The 20710-nt window shown below is 39.0% G+C and overlaps 1 protein-coding gene across 3 annotated transcripts in view; it reads left to right on the plus strand.

The window, feature by feature from the left end:
• Window positions 1-20710, plus strand: part of GPBP1L1 (GC-rich promoter binding protein 1 like 1) — a 31169-nt gene that overhangs the window by 8409 nt on the left and 2050 nt on the right. For 2 of the 3 annotated variants that reach the window (XM_021528612.3, XM_085585727.1), the window contains exons 2-9: window positions 5958-6840; window positions 7527-7641; window positions 7925-8054; window positions 8419-8702; window positions 11419-11491; window positions 12621-12814; window positions 16695-16835; window positions 20291-20449. In XM_021528612.3, coding sequence (XP_021384287.1) covers window positions 7582-7641; window positions 7925-8054; window positions 8419-8702; window positions 11419-11491; window positions 12621-12814; window positions 16695-16835; window positions 20291-20449 — 1041 coding nt within the window. In that variant the 5' untranslated portion in view covers window positions 5958-6840; window positions 7527-7581. Of the gene's footprint in view, window positions 1-2842; window positions 2899-5957; window positions 6841-7526; window positions 7642-7924; window positions 8055-8418; window positions 8703-11418; window positions 11492-12620; window positions 12815-16694; window positions 16836-20290; window positions 20450-20710 lie in introns of those variants that run through there. The other variant, XM_085585728.1, reaches the window with a different exon arrangement.

Raw genomic sequence — 20710 nt, forward strand, 5'->3', positions numbered from 1 at the left:
ATCTGGTTTGTATAAATGGTCAGGTATGTAACCATTGGTATGATTTTCCCCCACTCTAGCCTGTTACTCTGGAAGAACTTTTGTGTCACCAAGCTTTGGGCATGTTTTCATCTTGGAATACAGATTTATGTAGCAGTGTTCTGTCTAGAATGCAAAACAGTTTTGATGACTCTGCAAGATAGATTAATTTGCTTTGAACTTGAAAAATAAGGTGTTAATCTCTCAGTAATAGCTGCTTCACTAAAACATTTAATATCTGTATCTGGGAAGATTTTAGTTTAGTAAATGATTAACATTTTAATCCATCATTTAGTGTTCTAAAATGGGATCATATTTCTGTAATTTTAGAAAACCTGTTATGAGTGATGCTCTGTATTTTTATATACTAGATTTTTTTCAGCAGCCTGATACCATTTAAACAATGTTTTTCGCAGTATTTTTAATTAATAGGGCTGTCCTTTATATTTGTGCAGTCATTTTGGAGGGCTAACTATGGGATATAATGGAAAAAAACAAGTGGTGATGGGGTATCTGGGATATAGTTCTTCTGGTTCCTAATACCTCAGGTGTGTGAGCTGTACCAGTTGTATGTGCCATTCCAGAACATCTGTGTTTGTCCTCTCCATAGGGAGCTGCTTTTCAGTTGTGGAGACACAGTGAAGGTGTGTCCAGACAATTGTATTCATGGAAGTGAAAGCAAAAGGAAAGTAAGGGATTTTTGTAGATACTTTGTGTAGGTAAACTGGAAATGAATGATCTCACTTTTGAAGATGTGGCTCACAAGTTGTTGGAACAACTGAATGAGTTACACTGCACTTGTGTCTTTTACAGTGAGGCCTAATAATGCATGCAAAGTTGAAGCAGAATTTATAATTATGTTATAAAAGGTATTTGCTGGCACAGATTGCCCAGAGAAGTTGTGAATGCCCCATCACTGGAAGTGAGCTACCTGGTCAAGTGGAAGGTGTCTCTGCCTGTGGCAGGGGGGCTGTAACTAGATGCTTTTTAAGTCTGTGTGCCCAGATATGATTGTCTTAATGAGGTGTTTATGTAAGACCAAGCCATAATCTGTTTGGGTTTTTTTCAGGATAGTGAAATTTCATGTGAGGCTTTTTGATATTTTTAAGGAAATCAGAAGCATACTTTTGACTCAGAGTTGGACCCCCCAGGCTGTGGCTCCCTAATTCCATTAATGTATTGGGAATTGGAGGTTATTAGAAATAGAGATTTTAGTGAATACATATTATAGTAATTCCTTATCATAAAGTAACATACACCTATTCAGTGACACTACTCTGAAAAGTAGTTAAGTGGAAAGTGGTCTGTTTTGAATGTTTGGTCATATCTGCTTGATTAAATAACTTTAAAAGATTTTATTCCACAGAAAGAAAACTGATGAGGGAAGTAAATTCTGTTCTGCCTTCTGCATCCATTAAATTGCTCACTAATGCTTCTGAATGCTTTTGGAACCCAGCTGACATCTGATCTTTAGGAATATTACTGAAATCCCTATTGACTTGGCTGGTTAGAAAAACAAATCTTTACTTCTTTGAAGTAAACGTATTTTATTTAGAGTAATAGATAGAAATGCAGTGAACTGAAACTGTGGCAGGGATAGACAGGTGTTGTCCTTATGACCTTTTACAGCTGCTCTTAACTGGATTGATAAATGTGTAATGAAGGGTAAAAATTTACTTTTATGCTGGTTTTCTGATAAAGGTTCTACGTCTTCATGATTTGCTGTTGCAGGAAAGGAGAAACGGAATTAGAGGCTGCAATCAATAGGACTCTTGTTAGACAGCAATGCTGAAGGGAGCTGGGGATGTTTGCAGGATACTGTGAAGCAGAAAAAACACCTTGTAAGATGTGTCCATTTCAGATATGTGCACTGCAGTACAAAATGTGGACAAAGGTTGGAAGCCCTAGTTCCAGATATTGCCAGAGAGGGGCTGGAACAGTCATGGCACAGCAAGCAGCCTGGAACTCAGGGGAGACTGCTTCCCCTTGTGTTTTTCCAGCCTTGTAGGCCAAGGCAGGAGATGGAAGAGGAAGTAAAAATGCACCAGGGCTAAGGCTTATCTGTTCTGGTTTTTAGGACTTCTGAAATATCTTGATCTGTTTCCAGTGAAAAGTTTCCTAGCTCAGTGGCTCTGATGATACGTAGTTCATCTCTCTAGGCGCATGTTCTGGTCAATGTAGGTCTTTCCATATTGAACCTCCTTGGTTCTCACTGCCAGGCACTGGGAAATGCTCAGCTTGAGATTCAAAGCTATAGAATCTCTGGTTTAGAGATTAAGTCTGATCAAGTCTGTGTTAGGAGCAGAAATGAAAGCAAGCAGAAGGCTGAAAACAAGCAGGCAACTCCATTCAACCGAGGTACCACAAGAACTTTATGGAAGGCATATTGGAAAATGGGGGTTTGTCTCTGACTGCAGATGTTTCTAACTGTGGTCTGTATCTCTTTAAATTGAACATGCTTGTATGTTCCTTCTATTTTCATGCCAGTTTTTAATATTTGTTTAGACAAATACACTATAAAATCTGGTATATAAAAGAACACCTGACGATTTTGTTTGACTCAGTGATAAATACCACTTTTACTTGGATGTAAAATTACACAGTGATATTTAGTTGTGAAACTTAGGCACTTAACAAGGGAAAAATACTTTTGGAACAACAAAAACTTAAGAAAATAGGTTCCTATGAAGTAATAGTTAAGATATTTTTAATGTTAAATGTAAAAAGTGATAATATAAATTGTTAACAGTTCTAATAACTTTTAAAAATAAGTGGAACCCGGTTGCTAATACAGAGTTTTAATTCTTTCTTGTACTTAGATTACTTACCAAAGACTTATCCATTTTGATGGGTGAAATAATACTTTGGGATTGTTGACAGGTAACTATTTTTTCTACACCAAAGCTCATTAATGCAGATTTCATTGTTCTGAAAGGTGGCATGCCTTTAGAGAACATTTCATTTAGTGATACTACTGTTATTTTCTCTTTTTCTGATTTGCATTACCAGAAATAATTCACATTTTAATTAATTTAAAAGGAAAGTGAGAATTAATTACATTTGCATTGGCAAACACTTTTGTTTGCCTTTTTTCTGGAATTGGGAGTGTCTACTGATGATCTTTGTCCTTGTGTTTTCTATAGTGAAGCAGAGATCAGTGCAATTGAACTGTAAATGCAATAATAGAAGAACTGAGTAGTTGTCAAAGGTCATTTCAGTTCTGTGTAGTAATAGGGAAAAAAATAACTACATTAGATATTAGGAATGCACAGTTTTGCCACTGTATAAATGGGCTATGCTTCCAGATCTTGAACATTTGTTGTTGTTTTGGTGACGATGTACCTAAAGAATAGGGTAATGGCTAATAAGGATGATTAGAGGTATTCAAGAGGCTTCTGTGGATACTCTTAGTTTGGAAGAGGCATGACTTGATGAGTCTGTATCTTGGGTAAAATTCTGAGTATCATTAAAAACCTAATAGAATGTGGTTGGACACTTTGGTAGCACGAGAAAATATCCAGTTGAATTCAGCCTGGTATTTTTTTAAAACTCCAAGTTGACTTCTACATAAAGAACAAATAAACTGTGCCCCACTGTCATTTGGGAGGCAAAAATATATAAATGTGTCTGAAAACAAAGCAACTGAATAGATTTGCATAGAACTCTGACTGGTATTAAATGATAATACAGACTCTGCCCTAAAAGTCTGAGAAAGTATCCTGAGGGTCCTGATGCTGTTTGTTCTTGGTCTTGCACCTTTTTCCTCAAGAATTTATTACAGGTTGCTGTCAGAGAAGGTAATGGAGAGACTTTGGGTCTTTCCTGTTAGGACTTTGTGATGAGAGTGGTAGGTTATGGAAGTGGTCTCAGATTGTAGATGTGCTGTTGGACAGGATTCAGAGTGTGTGGGAGAAGGGGGCGTGTAGGCTGATCCTGGAGACTGAAGGGTTTCAGTGCTATTATAGTTTACAGCACTTCATCTAACAAGGTTTTTGCTTTAGCAAAAAGTATTGCATGTAAATGTGGCATCTGTTCTCTTTGTGCTGGGATGTGCCCAGGAAGGCAGAGACTGAAGAGTTGTGTATGTCCCTTCTGAATTTTGGAGTCAGGTCTAGGTGTTGTCCTAGGCTGTCTACTTGCATGTTAGGCACTGCTAAAGGAACTGCCCTGGTCACTCATCCTAACAGTGATATCAGAATAGCAGCTTAGGAAACCCAAATCTCTGCAAGATCACCTATAAGTTGGTGGTTGGAGTTTTACAGAATGTTTCACCTTTGCTTTGGTTGTGGTGAAATATAAAGGGAAGGCTCACAGCAACACAAACTGTTGATACGTTTTTCCCGTGCCTTTTCCAAAGGTACTGAGAACCTTTTTGGTAAATGGAACCTCGGTATTGTACTTCTTTGATGGTTTGTTTTGGTTTTTTTTTTTTTTTTTTTGTGCTCAGGCCTTGTTCTTACTTCAAAACTGCAGTTCTGTGTTGTTCATTTATTTAGATACCTTAAAGCCAGAGAACAGTTCTCTGTGGGCTTTCTTTAGGTCCATTTTTCACATTGCTGTGTACCATTCTCAAGGTTCATTAAATCAATTTCTTAAATTTTTTAACTTCTATCAATAGCTTGACACAGCTTAATTGCTATACAGTTTGTTCTGAAAAGCATATTTATTCAGAAGGTAATGTATCTTGTTTAAGTGTAGTCAACTGCATTGACTTTGTCCTGTTTTATCTTCTACTTACTGTTCAAATGTTTGGTAGTAGACTTAGGTCACATCACTCCTCAGTTCTTTACCTGTACAGAGTTCAGCAGGATGGGAAGTCTGTTCTGTCTGCAGCAGATGTTCCATTATGTTCATTATGCACACTGTAATATAAAACCACACTTCTATAGATTAGAACTTTAGTTGTTTGCAATGTGTGATGCTCAATAGATTGTAGCACAGGGTGGGGTGCTCAGAAAGTTCTCAGGTCAAAACTGTGTGTGGTCATGAGCACACAGGTTTTTCCTCATCTTGGCTGGTAGATTATATGTGTTGCTTGTTCTTATACAACAGTAATATCTAGTTCCAGAAAGAAACAAAAAAAACATAAAAATGAAGAGGTTTATTAAAGGGGTGACCCAAAAGATATAGGGTAATGATTATTTTGCTGTTCCCCATGGTGTGTTTATTTTGAGCCTTGATCAAAATCACCTTTAAAACTTTTTGTAAAAGTAAAGAATGACATAACATACACAGGGAAAAACAAAACTGATCAAAGAATGGAACCGTATCAAACAAAGAAAACAAACTCGGATAAGTTAAATATAAAAGCATATTAAGGCACACCTAAAGGCATCCTATGAAACAGCTGATGGCATCAAAACAGTAATCAAACTTCTCAGTTACTGTTTCAGGATCACTAAACTACCCATTTGCTTGAGATGATAGCAGAATAACTCAGGTTTTGGTCTTGATGGTATTTTCCATGGAGTAGTTATTGGAAAATCATTTGTATTACTATCATCATCCTCTTGAGAGGGGACTCTGGCTGTACTGGAGCAGGTTATGAATGACGTGGGCATGTAGAGATGTGGCATTTGGAATGGCCAGGCCTACCTGCAGCCCAGAGTCTCATTTTAGCAGCAGGTTTTAAAATTGCTATGAAGTGTGGAATTGCTTTCATCAGCTGCATGCGATTTCTCCAGTCTTCCCTTTATTCTAATTGGTTTTGTTGACCTTTTGTGGACTAAATCTGGGAAGTGATCATTTAAAAGTAAAAATGCCCTTTTCAGGGACTCTTTTAAAATTAGATTATTTCAGGTTTTGTTTTGATCAGAGGTCAAATAGCTTTTGGCACTTGCACTATAGTTGCTCAATTTCTCTTTCTGTTCTTCTCTATAGTCATACTTTGTCATGTTTATGCCACTTGTATTGATGGGGTTGTGTTTGGTTTTTTACAGTGACGACAGTTCCTGTCTCACCTCTTTGATGGAAGAGGACTATGACCCAGAAGTGAACTCTTCACTGTAGAACAAGAGGCTCTTGTGGAATAATTGTGTCCCTTTAAAAGCAGCACCCAGTCTACAAAAAATAGAGTAGAAGAGATTATTTTTGGACCTGGCTTTTTTTGTTCATGTGACCTATGTTTCAGCATGTAAATGGTGAAAAACAGGGAGAACATTTGTGCCTGCTTCTGAGCTTTATATCAAATAGTGCTTAACTCTGTGGAGCATTAGCCAAGTTACGTGAAGATTAGAGTATATCCTAACATTCATTTTTTAAAATATTTTACCTTTTTTTAGCAGATGTATGTGATAAAAATGAAATTTATATTTTAAGAGCACTTGGGCAGATGCATCTTGTTTAGATCTCAGCATTTAGGGCAAACATTTTTATGTGACATCTTTTTTCCAGTGTGTTTGGGTTGATCTGCTGCAGATCATGAACTGTCCAGCAGCCTTGAGTGTATCTGTTCAGTATTAACCATGATGTTGCTCTGAATGTTGTCATGCAGACTTGACAAAACTTTTTGTAATGTAAAGGCTGATTTCTGTACTACCACGACCAGAGGAAATTTAATGAGGTGAACGTGGGCGTGGCTTTTTAAAATATAAATTACCTTCTTAGGTATCTTTTTTTTGTAGTGAGAGTGCAAAGAGAGGGTAAAATGAGCAGCTGAGGGGGTGAAGGGCACAGTTGGCACGAAGTGCGGCCTCTCATGCTCTGCTTCGAGACGCACTATTGCCTCAAGGCTGGCCTTCCAGAATTCTGGAGAAGGAAGGAACCCAGAGGTCACTGAAGCACACAAACTGAGGACATTGGACTGCAGAGGCCAAACTCAGGGTAAGTGATCATATGTATTTACTACTTTGCTTATACTGTATTTTCTTGTTTCTAGATAAATTAAAGTTGAAAGATAAAGCAAAATGGTAAATTGGACAACCCACAAAAAAAAGGTGGAATTCAGTTATACGGAGCAATATTGAAATGTTCATCATTTTGAGCAGTAAAAATTGCTATGATCTGTTGGAAAGAACATAGGGGTGAAGGAGCTGACCTATTGTTGTCTTCCAGGTCTCTGATCTGCTTTGAATGTCTCTTAACATAACTAGTTGGTCATATTTGATTTACAGCCTCTGGAATAAAACATGCAGTCATCAACCCTTTGTAGACTGGGAGACAATGAACAATGAGGGATTGTACCCCAAATTCTGTCATGTCTTGATTTTTACATCTGCTTTGTATGGCTTTTCTATGCCATTGGTTCAGTTTTCTTCCCCCTCCACACCCATTCTGTCATGAACCTCATGGGTGTGTTAATTGTAAACAGGAAGTAACTGGGACTGTTGAAGTTCTTACCTGTTTCAGTCAGAGGAATAAAGTCAGCAGGAGAAGAAAAATGCTCAAGTATAATACAGAAAACTTCAGCACTTTCCCCCTCCTATTTATATGGGCCAAACTTTGAGAGATAAATTGTATTATTATTTCAGTTTGGATAAGATGACAGGGAATGTTCTCTTCATTTACAGAGCCTGGCCATGAGGTTTGATGCCTCATTTTATTGAAGGGAGACACTGGACCTAAATGGCGCAGCATGACTTTGTTCCTGCCTGGCTTAACTTCTCAACACCACAGTCAACCAAGGTAATGGTAATACAGATCAGCTCCTTTCACACCTCTGACCATGGGTAAGATCAGTGTGCTGGTTTCTCTGGGATTCTGTGTGAGACAGGTGGATTTGTGAGCCCTTCTGGTTAGATCCAGGCTCGTTGATGTTGCTGGCTAATCAATGCAGTTATGGATGCTCTATTGAAAACAGGAATGTGGGTGTTGGTGGTTTTTTCAGTTAGCAAAATGTCATTGCTGGGCTGACAGGCTTCTGGAGGGTCCAAACAATTTCTCCATTGCATGGCTTTACTTTCTGCAGTCCCCTGCAGCCACCTTTGAGAAACATGGAGAGCATCTTCCACGGGGAGAGGGCCGCTTTGGCGTGAGCCGCAGGAGACACAACTCTTCTGATGGATTTTTCAATAATGGGCCCCTCCGAACTGCGGGAGGTGAGTAAGAAGGATCAGGAATGCAGCCTAAGAGCAAACAGTTTGAAATATGCTACAGAATGAGGAATTCAGCAGAATATAAATATTTTCCCAAACTGTTTCTTTTCAAAGCATCCTATGAGGAAGTTGTACTACTCTCTTCTCCTTTCCAATGTGCTCAGGCCTTAAGAAGTTTTCATAGTAACTGTATGTGCATTGTGTAGCTTGATTTGTTTTCTGATACAATCACACGGTGCTTAATAAGTTCAGCTCAGCAATTCGTTAGTGACCACTAGCTGAACAACAAGAAAAACAACCTAATATTTCCACTATTCTGCATACTGTGCTGATTTTTTAATTTGCATCCTTATCTCCTTTTGTTTAGACTGCTGGCATCAGCCATCCCTTCTCCGCCATGATTCTGTAGATTCTGGTGTTTCTAAAGGAGCTCATGTTGGGCTTTCTGGCAGTCAGCCTGGCTGGCATGGTCCCTCACGGGGCCATGATGGTGTGAGCCAGCGTGGAGGAGGAGGAACTGGAGTTCATCGCCACTGGAATGGCAACTTCCATTCCCGGAAAAGTTCCGCCTTTCAAGAAAAGCTGCCTGTTGAATCCAGGGAAGAGAAGAAGGACGATAAAGAGCATTTGCAGTTTGAGGAGGAAGACTTTGTAAGTGTGTAGCTTCTCACTAGAAGTGGAAGGTGTGAGAAATGGCTTTTCACATCTTGTTTGTATTAACATTGATAGGTGGTGAGGATCTAGAATTGCATTCCATTCCATGTTTGAGACACAATAAATTTAACAAAATTATTTTGGCACTGATAGGATGCTGATTGGTACCCAGAGCCCTCAGTACTTGAAGACCTATTGGATTATGGGGTTTGGCTCGTATGTTTTGCCAAATGGTTATTGTGAACTAAAGGCTTTGTGACATTCAAGCTAGCTCTTTAGCATAACCTGTAAGGTGACAGAGGAAGAGTAGCTGTATTCATGGCATTGCTTACAAAGCCTTTTTTTTTGCTCCGAGAAATACATCTGTTCAGTTTATCTTCAGCCTGCCTGCTTCAGTCTTCCTGTCTCCTTCACTCTGATATGTGTTGGTGTTTGTGATAACCTTCCCAAGCTTGTTCGTGACATGCTCAGTCTCTGGCCACCATCTGCCTTGAATCTTCTGAAACAGTGTTATCAGAGATGTTTTCCTCTCTCTCTCTGTTAATCTGTGGATCAGGATTTCTTGAGCCATTTCTTCCATCAACATCTCCAGTTTACCAGCTTGCTTCTTATTCAGCATTTTGATTCATGTGGTATTATCAGTATGATAGTCTCTTACATCCTGGCTCTATTTTTAGTGGAAGATCCTTAGTTTTTCAAACTTTATCAAACAGTACTTGGACTTACAGTTTTCATCCTTACCATGTGCCTTTCTTAATGCTAATGCTTGGAGAGATGTCCACCTTTTCTGTTTTCTCTTTTCAATGTAATTCTATTTCTCCTGACCCCTGAAGAGTGTTATATTATCAGACAATGTGTTTTTCTTTCTGCATCTATTTCTTGTTGTCTCTTGGCTCTTCTTGACCAGTGTAATGAGGAGAATATCCTGTCAGGTTCTGGTAACTCTGTCCCTTCCTCTAATGCAGTTCCTCTGTCTTCATCTTCAATGAAGGCAGCCTTTGCTGCCTTCTGTAGTGAGAGGTTCTGGTGATGTGACACTTGTGTGCATCATTGTAATGAGGTTTTTGCTGTCTTACTCAGCATTTGTATTTGGAAGCCTGTTCACAGCTGAAATTGTGGCAGTTTGATGGCTTCTGCTCAGGAATTTACGAGTCAGAGTGAAATACATGAATACACACAGCTGTTTCAGCCAAAATCCAGAGCCTACACTTAAATTGCCACAGGAGGTAGTTTGATTTAAGCTGCTGGGTTTTTTCAGTGAAGGGCCTGGGAAGTGATTGCATGCTCTTGTTCAGCTGCTGCTGCTTGGAGTAAGAGCCTGCATCACAGGATGGTTAATAGCTGGAGAGTGGGGATAAAGCTTGTGTGTGGATTTCTACTAGCTGATTTTTCAAGAATACTGTAATTCAGGCTTTCTATAAGCCTAGGTTTTTTTTGACTGTCAGAAGTCTGTCAAAATCTAGAAATATTGTAATGATTGCAACTGTGCAGTCTCTTGTTGTCTGTCTTGGTCCAAATCTTTCTTCCATGTCCTTCATTCTCTTTTTCAATGCCTTGATGAGCGCCTTCCCCAACTACATAGCTATTTTTCTTCTCTAATTACTTCCCTCATTTTTAAGATTATAATACCACACGCTGGCTAGCAGCAAGCTTTGTTTAGTAACTCCTGTACTGTCTCTGCCATAATGGTGAAACTGATGTATGCTGTGGCTAAGTGTGTAGCTGTTAGGCCTGTGTGGCTGACAGCACTTTCCTTGAAAGGTCTGCAAAGCAGGCTGTTAGAGTCTAAGTGTGAGCCCCCCTGCTATAAAACTGAACTGTAGTTAAAAATTGAAGCACTTAAACAGAGGACTTTCTGGAGACTGAGGCAGGAATTTATACAATGGTGTGACATTTTTTCTTACTCTTATAGAACAGAAATACCTACTATTTCAGATGCTCACTTTTAGAGAGTTATGCTGTCACCATAGTAACTGTCATATGAGGAATTCATTAAAAGGAGGAAAAAGATGGCTGTATTTTGAACTGAGGTTATTTGGGACAGGGGAAGAGGAATAGCTAATCGAGACCACTTGTCATTGAGTGCTTAGATTTTCTTCACTCTGCTTTGAGCTTGGACATGTCTGTAGTAGTTCCACCAAGTTGAATTCTGAAACTGAATTCCGTGTAAGTCTGCAGAGAGCAGTGAGTCTGCATGCAGTCTTGTCCTAAAAAGTAGACTCTGAGGTTTGACATAACTTTAAATGTAGCTTTTTTTTTGTTAATAAATACATTCCTTTACATTATGAATCTAGTATTGCTTTGGGGTGTTTTTTTAATCAGCTCGTGCATAATTATTATATTAAAATATTTATTAAATGAAAATAGATTCTTCATATACTAATGATGTGGATTCTATTTTATTTTTTGAGCTGCTGATCAAATACCTTATATTTTTATATATGTACTGATTGGTAGAATCTACTTAATTATAGTAGAAGACTAGAGGAGTTATCCTGGACCCTCTGGTAGTTCCATTGGAAATACAGCAGAAACCAAGGAGAAGGCAAACTCGATTTTTGGATGTCTCATGGCAAAGCACTTTCTTCCAATTCAGCTGCTGTTCAGAGAAATCTGTCCATACTCTGAGTTCCTGGAAACAAAATGTTAACATTGATTATATTTTTGTTATATGTGACATAACATTATATTCATTTACATTGTCTTTTTACAGCCATCTTTGAATCCAGAAGCTGGAAGACAGAACAACCAGAACAAACCTTTAGGGACACCTTCTGGAGTATGGGGTAGGTAAAGGTCACTGTACACAATGCTGATGATGGAGCATAAAATTGTGACTGGTGTTTAAATGCTGGGTTTTTCACTCAAAAATATTTTCAAGATTTAAGTGAAGCAGTTTGTTTGCTTTCTGTCTTTGTTGTTTTCCTCCCACAATCTTCCCTAATCTCTTGGCCTTTTTGTTTATGTGAAACTGTGCTTGTCTTGTCACAAAAAAACAGCCAGTGGCAGTAATGTCACTGTTCTGTGTTCACTTCCTGTCGTGCTGCAGTTACAGTTTCACACAGACATCACTTGAAGGGCAGAGCAGGTTGGAATGAACTAGGCATTAGTTCCTGACTTGGGATCTTCTTAGTGGAAATACAGCAAAGCTGTCATAGTTCTGTGGTTTGAGCTTAGTTGATTTTTTAAACTCAGAACAGCCTTACTTCCAATCCTTATGTACTATGTGAATCTATGCCTTTAAAAGAAAGTGAAACAAGGTACCAATTCTAGCAGTTAAACACAGATTTGTTAATAACTAGTTTGATTAGTTGGGTTAGATACTGTAAATAGTACAAATGCAAAAGAAACTTAAAAACACTTCTTGCAATACTGTTGGGTTTTATTCTTTTTGCATGTTTGTCAGGTAGCTGTTGTTCTGCTCAAAACCTAATGACAACATTTATAGAGCTTTTATGTGTTTATACTATTAGTATTTTTTAAATTATGCTCCTGGAAATGTGTTTATTTGGCCTCAGAAACATTAACTGTGCTTGTTTGTAAAAGTGGTATGTCTTTTAAGGTATAAGTTATGTAAATATTTTTGCTGTGTTAGTGAACTAACAAAGCTGATCCATGGTTGTTCAAAAAAATGCTCATACCTGTTCTTTCTCTAGAATGGTGCAAGGCTGTTAACTGACGTCAGTGTAGGTTTTTCCTTTCAGCATCAAGGGAGCTCTTGTGTTTAAATTAGAAAAGATTATGTTTAGAAATCCACATCCAGTACCTTCTCAGAGCTGAAACTAAATAGCAGCTGATGGTCTCAGAATCAGATGTGCAGTGTCTGAGATGGGGAAGGAGGAACTGGAGCAGTGTAGTGAAGCTGTTCTGAAACTGAGTATCTGTATTTCAGAATCTCTTGTTTTGTTTTTACAGAAAACCCCCCTAGTGCCAAGCAACCTACCAAGATGCTGGTCATCAAAAAGGTTTCAAAAGAGGATCCTTCTGCCGCCTTCTCAGCTGCATTTACATCACCTGTTTCTCACCTGGCAAATGGCAACAAAGCCACCACCATTGTCCCAAGTGTCTACAAAAATCTAGTTCCTAAACCTGCAGCTCCTCCTTCCAAGGTACAGGGCGTTCCCATCAAATTAGTGAACTGCAGATCAAAGGAATCAACCTCCCAATAAGTAGGAGGAGTTGGAATCCAATAGTTTATGGGCAGTGGCTTTTACAGTAGAGGTCTATTTACTACTGAAGTTGTTGTTCTCTGTTAAAATGCCTTTGGGTTTGTCCATAGGGAGAACTAACCTCTAAGTACACTGCAGTCTATTTGAATGGGAGTGTCCTCATGCATGAGACAAATCCTTATCTTAATAAGACAAAATGAGCACTGCTGGAGAGGTGGAATGTGTACTGCTATGTGCTTGAACTGTTCACATGACTACCTTGAAAAATCTTTATTGAGTTACAATACTTTGATGTGTCCAGAACAATAGAGGCTAAGATCAGATTAGATTGTAACATCCTGCAATTCAGGTGTAATTTAGTTGAGGCTTAAAAACAATCTGGAAAAGCCATAGGGTTTGTGCTATAGTTCTTTTACTGAAGGAAATACAGTCATGCTAAAAAAAAAACAAGTAATTTTTTTCCTTAGTTCCAGGCTTAGTCTTGCCCATTTTTCCAGATAACCGACATGTATAGATGCCTTAGAAATTTTGAAGAAATAATAGTGGAAGTATTTAAAAAGCTAAAAAAAAAAAAGGTAGCTAGGTTATTCTTTAAAAATATGTTCAAATACTTTGAGTACTAAAATGTATTAATTACTAATGCTAGCTGTGGCATTTCAACAAAATCTTCCCAATGATTACAGTTGATAATTCTTACATACTTCAGAGATAAAAGCAGAATAAGAGACTCGCAGCTTCTTTTTGTAAAAGAGCAAGTTTAGAGCTTCTTTCCCTTTGTAAATTTTTGTTAATTCAGGTTACATTCTGCCAGCTACAGAAAAAAATGTAGTGGTTAAAATGATTATCAAACCTTGTCTAAACACTTTATTTGACAGGTGATTTACTTTTTGGTGAGATGGGATAAGTTGACCCATTAGAAAGGGTATTTATAAGGGGTTTTTCATTCCTCACACAATTTTCAGTCCACATATGTTCTTGTTTAGAGTAGATGAACAAAAAGCAGCTTCTAATGAGTAGGGAGCCTCCTGTGGCTTTTATTTTTGCTTTTACAGCTTGATGGATACATGTGTAGATGTAGTCTGACCTGGGTTAGTCTGGAACTTTTGTGTGTTCTTTGAAACAAAAAGCCAGAGACACAGTTTCTGACCAGACTGTTAGATTGTCTCTGGCTTCAAAGTAAACAGAATTTTAGTGAACCACAATGCATACAGCTTGACTGTGTTACTGGGTCTTTATGCAAAGATCATTTCTGAGGTCTGAAAGTTAATGCTATACCAATGTAGAGACTGAGAGATGAAAATGCACTTCTGAAAGTTACGGGAATATGTGTTGTTACTGCTGGTTGTGATATACTGTTGCATTACAATGTAGAATTTGGGCATAAAAATCTGCTTAGCTAATGTAGCATCTTTAGGAGCATCTACAACAAGTGCAACAGTAATTGCACAGCAAGTTGCTCCTTGCAGCTCGCTGTGCAATTACTGTTGCATTTGTTGTAGCTGCTTCTGAAGCCCATGGACAGAGGTTTTTCATTCATTCAATCAAGGAGAGCTGGTCTCGAAGCTTTTGCTAACCATATTCTGAAATTAGACTATGTAGATTTTGATTCTTCAGGTAAAAAGAATACATTATTCAGTGCTCACAGTTGGAATAAAACTGACTATGATCTAAAGGTTCAGCATCCATCAAAATATAGTGATAGGGCTTTTTTTTTTAGCTTGCTTTGCATGTTACATAGTTCATTTGCATTCTAGATTATTTATCTGTATTTAAATCAGAGATTATGGCAATATGTAGAGGTACCTGCCTAAGTTCCTTTTAATTAAGTTTTTACTTCACTGAATCCAGTAGGCCTGGATTACAACTGGACTTAGACCTGAAATATTGCAATATTGATAACAAAGGAAATGTTCTTTGGCCAGTGGAAAAGGTATTAATTTTTAATATGTAGCCCAAGAGATCAGTCACATTAATCAGGCTGTAAATATGTACGTAGTGATTTACCTGCTAATTTCTAAGTGTTTACATACTGAGTGGTACTGCGATTACTGGGGCAGTGTGATATTCCTCGGTGGTAGGGATTGCAGTGGGGAAGAATTGTCAGCTGATGTCATCAATAGTGCTTTTGTTAATGAATGGATGACCATTAGCAAAACCCAGAGGTGGGGTATCAGCATATCCTTAGCAGAAAAGCTGTGTGCATTGATGCCTTTTTAAAGTCACAACCTTAAAGCAACTGTGGTAGGAAGACTTCTAGAAAGTTATCCAGGAATTGCAGCACATAAAGGAGTAGAGGAGTCAAAACATTCCTTTCCACAAAGTCAGCAGTATTGGAAAGCTGTCACAGGAGAACTGAATGAAAAATGGTTTTGTTAAGTTGTACCAAGTAGTTCAGAAAGGAAGAGAACTTTGTGGTAGTGAAACAAGTGTGTTCTTTCTGGCTAATTGAGATGGCCAATAGCTCACAGTCAAGCAGTCCATGAAGGTCACACTCAGCCACGCAGGGAAAGCAAGAGGGGTCTGTCTTTGGATCTGTCTGAGCTGCGAGCTGCCGCTTTGTAAAAGCCTGGAGAGCAGCACTGAGCAGCTGAGAGCTGGGAATGGAAGAGTGCAGCCCTGGAGCTGTGGAGAGAAACTTTTGTCAGAGTCATACTGCCACCCTAATTTTAGTACAGGCAATAGATACTGTGCAGATCAGGATATTTCTGAGGTTTTAAAGGGATGTTTTTAATGTCTGCTCTGAGTGCCATAGAACCTATTTGATAGTGTGAAATGCTCATTTTTAAGTTAAAGAGTAAAGCTGGTGACCTCCCCATGCAATGTATATTTTTAAAAAAATCGTAGAATGTGGTAGACAGTGACAACATACTGAAATAGTGCCACTGTTCTCATTGCTAGCAGATTATAAGATCTGTTGCATCTCATATTTAACTGAACCCTGTTTATGCATGAATTATTTCACTAGTGACTTGAAGCTGGCTTCAGAAGTCCAGTGGGTCAAAGGAAGAAGCCTTTATGTTTTAATGTTCTGACAGTGACTTTCTAGTGCTACTTGGTACAAGTTTCTTCTTAGGATTGTTTTTGTAAAGACTCTCACTTCACAGTGTTTGTCCCTGACTGATAAGACAGCTTCAAGAACAACATTTCGAGTAGCAAAAACTTATCTTGAAGTCTTTGTTGTTCAGCCAAATGGCCAGTACACTCAAAGGGGTACTGCAGAGAGTATCTAGGGCAAAACAACCAGTGATCCTGCACTGTAATAAATTGGCTGCTTTTGCTTCTTGTTGTTATTGTTGCTAAATTGGTGCAATGATGGACACTTTCAGGGCCCTAGAAAATAAATAATTTTCATCCTCACTCTAAACAAAACTATTGCATGGTGATGATCTTCTTCACACAGGGAAACTTGTTGTCAAGTGATTGGAAGCCTTTCTTAATGGCATGCAGTGTTCCCCTAAGAAATGTCATTTTAATTGGGATTTTTATTTCCCATTTATGGGCAGCTGTAAGATGAATTGCATTATGCAGTGGCAATTCCAATTAATGAAGGGCAATGCTGGATTTTCTCTGTGATCTCTTTTACTAAAGGGTGGTGCCCATGAACCAGAACTGTGTGTGATTTGGGGAAAACAGAAGATGCCAGGTGAAAAATGATGGGAGTTGAAATAAACCTGTTGAGACTGTTGTTGGAGAGGGAAGAAGAAAAGAAAATCTATACAACAGCCAACATAATGTTGCTTGTTTATTTCAATACTTGTAAACAACCCCTTCTCATGCCTTAGCATTTACTGCCCTGTATTTTGTGTTCTCCTCAATACAGCCAAGCCCATGGAAAGCCAACAGAAGTGAACATAAACCAGGCTCGCTGTCCTCCACCCGTGACTCTGCCTTTACCAGTCCAGTGTCTGTAACCAAACCAGCGGTACTGGCAAGTGGCTCAGTCCTCACCTCTCCCAAAGAGGTAAGGGTTGGGCTTGGGGATAGGCTGGGAGTTTTTGTCACTATCACCAATTAGAATATAAACATGATAAGGCCCTCTCTGTTTGTGGTACCTACCTTTGCACCCTTGAGGGATGACTCACTTGCACATTCTGCCACATCAGTGATACACTAGAAGAAATAAAAATGGGGTTTATCTGGCTGTAAAACCATTGGTGTTTGTTCAACTGTATTTTTTTTCCTTCCAGTAAAAAAAACAAAAAGTACTAATGCTTTAAATGGTGTTGTGTAACAAGACATGAATCAGCTTGGTGTTATGGGTGTGCAGATACCAAGAAATGATGTGAATAGGTAGGCAAATTGATTCCCATGATGTTTTTCAGTATAGGAAAGGAAGGGGAAGGAAGGTGATCTGCCTAATTTCCTTTCTCTGGAACAACAGCACAAGCACTCAGATCTGAGGGGCTGAAGGAGTTTAACATGTGTACATATGACTTTTCGGCTACAATATCTCTTTTTAATTTTGACAATGGGAGGAGGTAATCTGCTGAGATGGAAACTGACTTGCCTCTAGTTTTGGTCTGAAGTATAGAGAGAACCTTGAAATACAAATCTCTTAATATTTCAGCAATAACTGTGACAGAGCATAAGGAAAAAAAAGAACAAAAATAGAACAGACGGTGATAAATTCCTGGCCAGTGCAGCTGCTCTTTACAGTTTTGACTTTATGATCTAGGAAGTCTTTTTCAACCTTAATGATTTTGTGATTCTGTAAATGATGATTCACAACATCTGAAATCAGCTTGTTTTAACTGTAGAATTGGGGGATTTTTCCAGTTGTGCACTTGTCTTGTTCTGTTGTAGGCATTACTTCTAAAATAAGGCCTTGTTATCTTTATGATTCTCTGCTTTGTGGACTTTACTTTGTAGCAGCCTGCACTTTTCTGTCTTAGCCACAGCTGAGTGTACAACCAGTCATTAAAGACAATAGTTAATACACAGTCACCTGTCATTTTGACAGACAGAGCTTACACTGTTCCTTTCTCTTACCTTGCTTTTCTCTCTTTAGACCAAGTTCTTTGTGCTGCTCACAACTTTCCTTCTGTGTAATGCACAGCACACTGTGTATGGACAGTGTAAATATGTAAACTTCAACAGGCTTTCACCTCAGCAGACAGGAGAGAGGCATTACTTTATATCATACAGGAGTAATGAAAGTGTTTCCTTCACCTGCGCCCAGGAAGGTCTTCTGTGAAACTCCAGTCAGTGAAGATGTTGGGTACCAACCTGAGAGCTAAACATGAAGGGCTTAAGAATTCCTTCCAGCTAAACTGGACACTTGTAATACATTTCTCTTTGAATCTGTTGGAGATTTACCATATGAAAACAGGTCTGTGGCCAGCAGATAGTACTGCAATCCTAGTTCTCCAGGACTATACACATAGTCTCTGTCTTTTTGTTTCTGAAAGGAGGCTAATGCACTTCCTGCAGAAGTGGTGTAAATAGCACCTCTATTCATAGGAGACCACAGTGTGTTGAACACTAAAAGGGTGCCAAGTAGTACTGGCCCTGTCCCCACAAGCCAGTCTAAGACATCCAGGCTTACAATACAGCCTGAGTTCTTAAAATGAATTCGGGTTTATTTTTCTGTAAGAGTAACCATCTGTGTTACATGACAGACATCAGAGCAAATCTGAGGTGATGCATAGTGCTCTCCTTCATAAAAACCCAAACATCCAAAAAAGCAACACCAAAAGACTGAGATGCCTTGATGTTTCAGTCAAAGGGATAAGCTTACTTTAGAAGAGATGCCAGTTTAGTATTTTAGTGCTAAAGAATATTTTGTAAAACATAACTCTTCTACAGAAAATTATGCATAAAAGCAGAATTGAGGTGAAATTAATTCCCTTTTAGAAATCTGTTGTTTCTAAACTTTAGCTGTAACGGTCTTGCCCTGATGTGTAGAAATTACATTTCAATACCTCAGTAGTTTATTAGAGATTAAAACAGTCACTAGCAAAGAGTTCAAGTTGAGTATTTCAACTTACCAGAAGACATCTAATTTTAGTCTCCTTTGTTCATTGTTACCTTCTGTCACTGCAGTCAAACTAATAGTTAGATTGAGAGCTTAATTTCACTCTTGTGTTGGCTTTTTATCCTGATACTTGCAGTCACTCATTAGGTCTGTTACAACTGCTGATTTGTTTCTTACTGTGTTGAATTAGACAAAATCTGGAAGGTCTGCCTGAGAAATTACTTCCAGGCTGCACTTACTTCCTTGCAGGCATTATTTCACACCAGTGTTTCACATGCAACAGCCATTAGAAATACAAGCAGCAATTGCTGCCTTGTTTTTAGTTCCCTTGATCTTTGCTCAGAGCACTGTGATAAAAATTTTTGGCACAGGAGATTAATTTTGAAGAGCCTGAATTTGCAACCTTCCCTCGCAGCTTATAAAAGTGTGTGGGGAGAAAAACACTACAAACTTCAGGAAATTTTACTGGTTTAATCTTGATTTTTAAAAAATCAAAGCATGTGCATGAAGAAAAGGTAGTTTTGCATGCAAGATTCTGGTGTCAGTTTTCCATAATAATGATTAAATTCCTCATTGTTTTAGAGTAACCAGACATGAACTCCAGCAGGAGGTTAAGATACTGGGAACTTTCCCATAATATGTTTTGTGTGCCCAGTCAAAACATGGAACAGATAAAATTGAAAGCTCACCTTGGTTAGCAGTGCTCCTATTGCAGGATCATGGCCAGATACTGCCAGTGGGCCTGGTTCACAGACTCCAGATTAAGAAAATTTAAACACTGTGGAAGAGCACAGGAGGTTTCCTTGTGTTCCTGCATTGAGCTGAGTAGATTTCCCACAGGCTCCAGGGTTGACCGTGTCTGGCTCCACACTGAACCCCCTGAGCTGAGTGTACAGAGCAGCACTTGGCAGTATTCTCCTCGGGGAGTATTCCAAGGCTGTGGCTGCCTGTTCCGCACCCGGTTGTGGTTACTTAAGGATGTGACCACTCCCTGAAAGGAGATTACCTCCCCGCAGCTTAATGTCAGGGTAGAGTCTGTCAGGATGACTTAAAACACAAATTTGAAGTGAGCCTGATCTGCTTAATTTGCTAATTTTTGTAGGGCAGGAATCCTGCATGGATTTTTTTGCCCTCATACTCTGTTGTAGGCACCAGCTTGCTTGAGAGAGTTACATTACAAAGGAACAAAATAAACATATTCATGGCCATATGAATTGACTCCTGGGGAAGAAAAGAAATTGAGGTAATAATAGATGGGAGAAGTGAATGTGCAACACCCATTAGTATTTTGATAGGAATTGGACATTAGGTTGGGGTTTTTTGAGATGTTGAGAGCCACCCAAGGAACTGATGAGTGCTTGAAAGGTGTAAGCACAGCCACTGAAGAGGCCTTAGGTTTGCAGCAGTGCAGTTTGATTTCTGTGTTCTCCCTCCCTATGCAGAGTCCTTCCAGCACCACCCCTCCCATTGAGATCTGCTCCTCACGCCTGACGAAGCTGATGCGCCGGACCACTGATAAAAAGAGCGAATTCCTGAAGGCACTGAAGGATGATAGAAATGGGGAGATTACAGAAAACAGGGAATGTGACAAGCTGGATGATGTAAGATCACTGTCCTTGCTGTGTGTACAGTCATTACTGTTGAAGGAGTTGGGGCTGAAAAAGCCCTGAGCAGTGTATGTAATTCAGGCTCTGGAGGAGGAAGGGAATGACTCCCACTGGTCTGGCACACATGCCAGTGGAAATAGTGCACAGCAGTGATGGAGGGAGATGTATAGCACAGTGAAATTCAAGTGGATAAGTAATAAATGAGGTGGAAGGGAAGGTCACAGATGTTGAAGGTAATCTAGATTTTTTGCAAGG

This window comes from Lonchura striata, chromosome 8 (assembly GCF_050655825.1).
Source record: "Lonchura striata isolate lonStrDom1 chromosome 8, ASM5065582v1, whole genome shotgun sequence".
Lineage (NCBI taxonomy): Eukaryota > Metazoa > Chordata > Aves > Passeriformes > Estrildidae > Lonchura > Lonchura striata.